Source organism: Ranitomeya variabilis, chromosome 1 (assembly GCF_051348905.1).
Source record: "Ranitomeya variabilis isolate aRanVar5 chromosome 1, aRanVar5.hap1, whole genome shotgun sequence".
Classification (NCBI taxonomy): Eukaryota; Metazoa; Chordata; class Amphibia; order Anura; family Dendrobatidae; genus Ranitomeya; species Ranitomeya variabilis.
The window spans coordinates 819,603,331-819,612,284 of record NC_135232.1 but is presented as its reverse complement, the minus strand read 5'-3'; the positions used below and the strand labels follow the sequence as shown (position 1 = coordinate 819,612,284).

General features: G+C 43.2%; 1 protein-coding gene across 1 annotated transcript; it reads right to left on the bottom strand.

Annotated features, from left to right (window-relative positions):
• Positions 1-676: 676 nt before the first annotated feature.
• Positions 677-7,313, bottom strand: LOC143785824 (uncharacterized). The gene is made up of 4 exons (XM_077274965.1): positions 7,126-7,313; positions 5,853-5,912; positions 1,521-1,598; positions 677-972 (listed from the first exon to the last, which is right to left on the bottom strand). The coding sequence occupies exons 1-4, from the start codon at positions 7,280-7,282 to the stop codon at positions 866-868; spliced, it is 402 nt and encodes a 133-aa protein (XP_077131080.1). The 5' UTR covers positions 7,283-7,313; the 3' UTR covers positions 677-865.
• Between the last annotated feature and the right edge of the window lie 1,641 nt (positions 7,314-8,954).

The window sequence follows — 8,954 nt, the reverse complement described above, 5'->3', positions numbered from 1 at the left end:
GTAACCCCCTTCAGAGGCCGTGCTAAGTGTGCCTAAAGCCGCAAAAGCCAAACGACTTACCCACCCAGGACCGGCAAACAGTAAGGCCAGGGAAACGCTGTGCACAGGGAGCCTGATCTCAGCCACCAGGAACCCGTGATAAGGCCTATCCTGTGTGATACTGTCTGCTGAGCCGTGTATCTAATCCTATCCTGTGTGATACTGTCTGCTGAGCCGTGTATCTAATCCTATCCTGTGTGATACTGTCTGCTGAGCTGTGTATCTAATCCTATCCTGTGTGATACTGTCTGCTGAGCTGTGTATCTAATCCTGTGTGAGACGATGATGTGAAATTCACTGTTTTAGATGCAGAAAAGAATATCAGACTGCTCAGATGCATTACACAGTGTTATATGCACTGTTACACATATGCCCAGTACGGGCGTCCCGAGGGTACATACAAGTTCGGCTGGGGAATACTATATTTATGGGAAACGAGGTGTAGTGGGCGGGGTTAGCAGCTGAGGAGGTGTAGTGGGCGTGTATGAGCAGAGCTAGGGGCGGGGTGGGTGGATACTGGGGAGGGCTTTCTGCAGAAGCTCTGACACTCCCACTGCCAGGACATTCATATTAACACATCACCTGCAGGGTGAGATTCAGCTATTGTACAAACGCTGCAAAACAGACAGAGAGGTGCTCAGGTATCATTATTTATTCATATCAGACATATCCCAGGTGGATTTAGAAAATTTTATATCCCGGACAACCCCTTTAAACAAACTATGAAAGTGTTCTCTTTAGTGCAGTTATCCGGTTTTTGATATAAAACTTAACAGCTGACCAGTTACGGGCTTTCAGTGCAGTGGGTTCAGCCATAATGCAATTCTCAGTCTCTTTTGCCTGGAACCCTGCATGTGGTAATAAAACGGAGCATATGTTTCTCCACCGCTTTAACCTCTTCTGTGTTCCATTTTCTTCTCCCCAGTTTACGACCTTGAAAATAAAGCAATGGTGTCATTTGAAAGTACATGAGATCCTGCCAAAAAATAAATAAAAATGAGCCCTTGCACAACTGTCTCGACCAAAAAATAAAAAAAGTAATGGCTGTCAGAAAATGATTTAGCAAAGTCTTAAAAATTTATGAAAAATACTAAAGGAAAAGTACACGTTTGGTATCGGAATCTAACTGTACTGCAGAATAAAGATGTAATGTTATTTGTGACAAAATATATACACCATATAAATAAAACTGCTGCAAAAGTGGTGTAGCCATGTTTTTTTTTCGATTTTGCTCCACTTGGAAATTTCTAAGTTTTCAGTACATTTTATGCTACAATAAATAGCACGATTGTAAAGTACAACTTTTCACACAAAAAATAAATCATCCGGCTGCATTGCTCCAAAAAAATGGATGCTTAATGATTTTTTTTCAAAGGTGGGGAGAGAATAACAAATTTGGAATTTAAAAAAAAAAAAAAAGCCCGCTCCTCAAAGAGTTAAAACGTGTCCTACACATTTTGTGGACATTAACACATATATACCTGTAGAGCTTTCTGGTTCTGGCGATTTCTCAGGTTCTGGCGATTTCTCATGCACCGCCTCGCTGCTCTCAATTTGATCTGATTCGAAAGAAAAATTGAAATCTAAATGAACAATTTAAAGAATGCACTAAACATACTATAGAACAGGGGTCTCAAACACGCGGCCCACTGCGCTCCCACATTCATTGGCCGTAACCCCGTTTCTATCCTTGTCCCGTATTTTAGCGTCACCCATGGGCCATGGCACCTGCCACGGGTGACGTTAGCTGCTGCGATGAGACAGCACAAGTAATCTCCACGGCTGGAACAGTGGAAGAAGGAGCTTGCTAGCAGAGGGGCAGTGCAGGAGGGCGCTGCGATTGGGCACTGCTCTTGACACTCGAGTCCCGAAGCCTTAAGGTGCATGCGTCATAATTTTGTAATTTCATAGCTGAAATTAATGCGACCCAGCTAGAAACTTTCAATGTGCGGCCCATACGTCTGCCCGAGTTTGAGACCCCTGCTGTAGAAAATCTGCACCAAAAAAAAAAAAAAAAAATGGCCCACATTTCCTAATTTTGCCTTAGAAAAAGGAAAAATTTAGAAATTCTGAAAATTCTTCTTTGGGAAGAAGAATCTGAAGTCTGACAAAGGAATAAATTTATAAAGCAGGTGTTTGGCTATTTGTTTTAGCGAATCTTAAGCCAGGCAAGTTATAAAAGTGTTGAAATTTAGCACAAATTAGTGTGCATCAAAAGACTGATGGATTTTCTTTCACACAAATCCATTGCAATGTGATTTCCTCTCTATCAGACTTGGTAGTTTATCACTTCAGTGATGTCCCATTAAAATCACAGACACAATGTTAAGCACCGATTTTCACAGCTTCACGCCTGTGAGGCTGAGAAATAGTTCATGTTTTAAAAATGTCATGTTGCCATGTGTGACAAAAGGTGCACTCTAAGTTTTTCACAATCCCATTGAGATTTGAGATACAGGAAAATCACGTTTGTGTCAGTGCAGCCTCATGCTGTGGATTTTCAAATTTAGCAGACCACTGTATAGATTTCCAGGAGGCTTTTTCACGGAATTCATATAAGTAATTCAGTGGCACAAGCCACAAGTATTCGTGAAAATGCCGCAAAAATTTATGCAGATTACATCAAAATCCACATGCAGATTTGGGTATAGAATTAGTTTGCAGCAGGTTAGCCTGGTCCAAGTCACTACAATAAACAGTACAATCATAATATAGTAAATATCTGCACATGCCATGCATCATTTCTCTCACCATATCCTCCCCAACGATCCAGTCCACTATCTGACAAGATGGTTTCACAATTGGATAGTTACTCACGAAACCCGTTGAAAAAATTGTGTTTTCCTGGTGTGATTAAATAACTGAACAGAATTCAAATAGAAAACAGCATAGAGAAAACAAGCCGAAGTTGTTCGAGAAATATTGCCATCCTAAGGGCTAAAACACACTACAGAATTTCAGTCAGAAATGCTGATCAGAGCAGGTGAGTCCCGCAGTTCAGTCCGACAGAACACACTACAGGTATTATTTCAGATCCGGATTTCTGATCAGAATTTCTGAGTGAAATTCTGTAGTACGTTTTAGCCCTTAGAATTAGGGTACATGCACACGTGGCGGGTTGGTGGCGGGTTTTCCGCACGGAAAACCCGTCCGTCAACCCGCAGCGGTGCTGACCTGCATTATATTCAATGCAGGTCAGCACCAGCCCGTGCAGACGTGGCGGTTAGTTTCCGTACGGGAAACTGACCGCAGCGTCAAACCGCACAGCCGCAGCATGTCAATTTGCTGTGCGGAACCCGCACGGCAAATTTACATGCTGCTGGTGTGCGCCGTGCTTTTCTCCATCTTCTCCCTCGTAGCGCTGCTCCGCTTACCCCAGAAGCCGGCGCCGGCAGCAGTGTCCTGGTCCCGCTCCCAGTCTGACGGCTGCAGAAAAGATCAGGCAGGAGCGGTGATCTATTACTCCTGCCTGATCATCATTTCTTCAGTCAGACTGGGAGCGGGACCAGGACACTGCTGCCGGCGCCAGCTTCTGGGGTAAGCGGATCATAGCAGCGCTGCGAGGGAGAGCTGATGGCGGGTTTCAGTGGAGAACCGCACTGAAACCCGCCATCAAACCGGGCAAAAAACGCCACAAAACCGGGGAGAAACCGGGACAGAAGAGAAGCGGTTTTCTCCCGGTTTCAGTGCAGAAAAACCCGCCACCAAAACGCCATGTGTGCACGTACCCTAAAACTTCCTCGGGGTGTGTGCACATTAGCTGCATTTCATTGGCATATATTCAGTCCTCTTACAAGCATATTTCCCAATAATATGTTCTAATTAAGACATCACAATTATAACCACTAAAAAAAATGTTAAAGGGGTATTGCCGTAACAAGTGGATATTCATAATTACCTAATGTAATGTGGTGTCCAATGTGTAATAATAACTCACAAGACCTTACTAATCTTGCTGTAATCCATTTTGTTTATCAATCAGTTATCTTGGGTCACAACTTGTAGGCTCTTGTATGCATACAGATTCTAGTTACTCCTAACAGTGCACATGGCGAATTTGGATAAGTCCTGCACTAGGAAGAAACCATTGAATGCTGTATGCAAGAGGAGAGTCAGCAAGTTGTCAGCTCACTCTGCAGTAAAATGATACAGGGGGTATGGAGGAAAAAAAAGGCAGAGATCTGTTGACTGCTTGTTTTCCAATCTCAGAAACATGTGGAGGCTAACCATTCCATTTAGATTCGACTTAATACCAGGATGCCAGTTATGGTGCCGTCACACTGTACAACTTCAGTCCGCATGAGCGCACGATTTATGATGTTTGAGATTTCAGCAATGTCATTTATGAAGCTGCAACATCGTAAACACAGTTGTCACACTTCATGAGGCACAACGAAAATCAGGGAATTTCAGTGTATTTACGATGTAAAGGTCAGGTTACAAAGTCACAGCAGGACATTTAAGACTAAAGAAAGGTCTGGACATTCTTCAGCATCTTACAACTCTCAGCAGGTGCCTGGTCGTATGGAGGGGGTCAGATATCGGTAAACTATATCGCTGGAACGTCATAAATCGTGAGCTCGTGCGATGTGTATCGTTCAGTGCAACGGAGCCATTACTCTACTAGGTCAATGTATTATAACCAATGGGAAAGCAGATATATTTGGGGACATGCACACTACAGGGAGGATGAGAAATGCATTATGGGATTTGTAGTCAGAGTCCACAGCCATGTTGATTTGGGCATAATTTTACAACGACTGCAGCAGTTTTAGAAATAAGGTAATGAAAATATTTTTTTGTTTACACTATTGCATTTCAGTTGTAGTGTGCGCTCCTAAATATATAATTTTTGTTCTTATTAATTAGTTGCGGCAGTACCCCTTAAAAGAGGTTTTCCCGGATTTAATATTAATGATCTATCCTTAAGATATATCCTTAAGAGAGAGTCCCGGAGAACCCCTTTAAATATCAAAGAGTAACAGGTTTTTTTTTTTCATCCCCCCCAGCAATACTAAGCTCGGCGACAGGCGAGTACTATTGCTGCAGCATGCTATAGGAAAGCCATAGCATGCTGCAGATTTTTTTTTTTTATTACATAAAGATTAAAAAAACTTGATAAACATAATATAAAAGGGGTTGGCCCGAGTTGCCATCTCGCAGCTCCCCAGCAGAAACTACTGTTTAGTTTAGTTTCTGCTGGGGGCCGGCACGGGCGCTGATGGACAGTTCAGTCCATAAGTGCCCGCGCGCACTGATTGGCTGAGGCCCAGCCTGGGGGTGGGACCGTGGACGTCATAATGACGTCCACGGAATCCCGCTTCAGACCGGGTCTCGGTGCCGATCTTAGCGGCTCCAGGGGCTCCGTGGGCACTGTATGACCGGCGCGCGTATGCACGCTGACCATACAGTGTGCGCTCTGCCGTGTAGCAGGGACGCTCTGTCCCTGCTGCCCGGCGCGTCCTGGTACGAGCCCCAGGACGGGAGCCATGGAAACCCATGTAAACTATTACATGGGTTTCCATGAATATGTTAAAAACAAATTTTTTTTTTAAAATAAGTATATTGCAAATATACTTCTCTTAAAAATAAAAAAAAACTTGGGCCAACCCCTTTATTAACAGGAAAAAAAAAGGAAATTGTTCTTTAAACTGAACAATTATCGACCAAATAGTTGCTATAATGACCATTCACCAATTATCAGATCATATGTATTTGCCGCCAATGCACACAGGCAGACAAGCCCTTATTTATTTGTTCATTCTCTCCATGGAAAAAGGCCATTTATTTTGTGAACATTAATGAATATATACCGGCTGTATCCGATTCAGAGGATTGATCATCTTCCGACTCTATCTGCAAGTCAACGGTTTCTAAAAGAAATGATAAAAATGACTAAAAGGACCAAATATACTGTAGAACAGGGGTGTCATACTCCAGCCCACCAGGACCACTAACAGGCAATGATTTCCTTGTGGCTGATTGCAATTAGCGATGAGCTTATCGAACCAAACATGTTCGATTTCCGCACTTTGTCGGACATCGAGCATGTTCGATTCTATTTGACATATCGGACATTTTCTGCAGATCCGAAAATGTCCGATATGCCATTCTGCACAGAGGTGCGCCTCTGTGTAGACACATCGGCATGTGTGTGTGTGAGGAGCGCAGGGCCCGCCATGATCTGCCATTCCCCTGCATCTATCCATAAAAGGGCAGGGACGTCATAGCCATTTCATCAGTCACATGGCTGGGACTCCCCTGTATGCCCCTTTATGGGGAGTGCAGGGGGAGAACAGAGACGGGAGCCGCTGGCAGGTTTTCACTTCACAGGTGTGCCCTGTCAGGTTTAATAAGTGGGATTTCTTGCCTTATAAATGGGGTTGAGACCATCAGTTGTGGTGTTCAGAAGTCTGGTGGATACACAGCTGGTTTGATGCTACTTGATGTTTTTTCCAACTGTACTTTGTGACACTGAAAGTTTTCCAATTTTTCAGACTGACCTTCATTTCTTAAAGTAATGATTGCCACTTGTTTTTTCTTTAATTAACTGCTTTTTAACTTAACGTACCGTCACACTAGCAGATCTCTGCAGCGAGATCGCTGTGATGTCACGGATTTCCGTGACATCACAGAGACCTCGCAGCCAGGTTGCCGTGTGTGACGGCGCCTTCCGAGCAGCCCCCTGCTGCGGGATCGCTGCTTGGCGAAGAAAGGTCCGTACCTTTCTTCGGCAGGGGGCAGATCGGTGTGTGTGACGCCATCAGAGCAACGGCATCACACACGCACCTATGGAGCGCAGCAACGCTACAGCGACCTCTGGCTCGCTATAGCGCCGCTGTGGAGAGGTGTTTGACAGCTCCACAGCGATGCGGGACAGACGCTACAGCGATCCCGGGGCGGCGCTTATCGCCGTCGGGATCGCTGTAGTGTCTGTCAGTGTGACGGTACCTTTAGTCTGTACTGTATATTTAAGGGCTATATAGTGACAAAATCTGTTTTACTGGATTTGCACATGTTGCTTCATTTCTATGTTTAGTGTGTCCTTAATTCTAATGAAATGTAAAGTTTAATATTTAAACTTACCATTTGGATCAATATTAATATCTTCCAATTTCTTCCCTTTAAATTTGGCCATTGTTCCTTTTTCAAGAGCCATCAAAATTTTGCTGATCCTGGCAAGTTGCAAAGTGCCTTCTGGAAGTCTATAATATTGCCGATGCACCCTTATATCATGTCCCATAAAATCTGCCAGTTGGTCTAATTCAGTATCATTTAAGTTTGCCACTACATCAAAAGTGTTAATGTGCTTCCTAAGCCTTGTAGATGAGAGTGCGTTTGGGTTTTTTGCTCCACAGTCCTGAGCAAAAAATCTTATGCAATCTGAACCTCTGAAATACGATGATGACATTGGTCTTGCAAAAAAGTAGGGGTTGTCTTCGATCACGCCACATTCTGTCCGCTTCTGTACAAGAAGATCCATCGAGCTCTGCATTGTTGGGGTCAACAGAACTGGGACTTTTCGCCCTCTTTTTCCTTTTATCTCCAGCCTTAAGAAATGGTGGCAAAGTTTTTTTCTCCAGTTCAGTAAGTGCAAGTGCCACATCATCGTGCAGATCAGAGGTATCTCGATTAATATAAGTAGTAACCAACATCTTTGAGACCTCCCCTTCTCGTCTTCTATTAAATAATATGATTTGTGAAAGTGTCACCTTTGAAAGTAGAGCCCAGTTTTTATTTGTAGGATTGGTTTCCAAATTGTTTTTGAATTCATACTGTTTTGTATCGAGGTATAGGTGCATTTTTTTTATGTCCTCAGTGAAGGGTAACACTTGTGGAGCGTTCCATTTGGCTTCCTTAAGTGTTGTCAATGCTGCGAAGGAAATTAACTCATTCCATCTAGTTTCATAAATTTTTCTAAAATTTCTTGCATTGTCCACCAAAACATTTATCCCATCCATCAGTCCTCTACATTCTAATATACTAGAAATTTTTGTCAAACTATGACCAAGTTTAAGTGCAAGGGAAGGCACTTTAAAAGTATGTCTATCATTGTCATACCCTGCAACCTCTTTCACAGCGTCCACCACATGAAAGAAGTTAGAGGGTATGATGAAATCCTCTACTTTTAACAGCGAGGCATTTGTATTTTTTTTGGCTACTAACAGTAACCGTCCGACTTCCCTGAGCTTTTGCCGAATATATTCATGCTTGTCCAAATCGGATTCAATCTTGTTATAGAACTGCTGTCCTAGCGGCATTATGCAGCTGTCATTTTTTATAGCAGTAAATATCTCGTCTTGCATCATCTTTGTCAGAAGCTTCCAAAAACCACTTTCAATACCTGATGGTACTGGTTGAGCAAAGGCGCACAGAGCCTGAGCTCTATTTTTGCCCGGTTGGTTACTTTTTTTTTTAAGCGGACATTTTTTCATGTGTCGCCACATGTATTTTCTTGCAAAAAGGCCCTGACAGTTGACACAATGCAAGTAGTTTTGGGAAGCTTCGTCTTTCTTTGGTTGCTTACAGGGAACCAAAACTCCAGATCCAGATTGAATTGACGTACAATTATGATGAAAGTTCCCTCTGTTACGGAGGTGCAGAAAATGTAACCTCCTTTCCTTCGAGCACTTGGGGAACATCAGCGCCTGTGCCACTTCAGGCTCATTATTATGAACATGCTCCATGTGTCTTGAAATTTTGCAAAATGCTTTTTCACAATATAAACAGTATTGTTTTTTATTATATACCCTTGTTCCATGTTCTTTATTTGAAACAGCGGGGACCGATACTGGACCAGGCCTCTCGTCTATTTCTTCACCACTGGTGTCATCAGAAAGCACAGCATTTGGGATAGAGTCACCCCTTTTCTCTTTTATGCCTGTTTTGCTTTTCTTCCATGGTACCGCCTCACT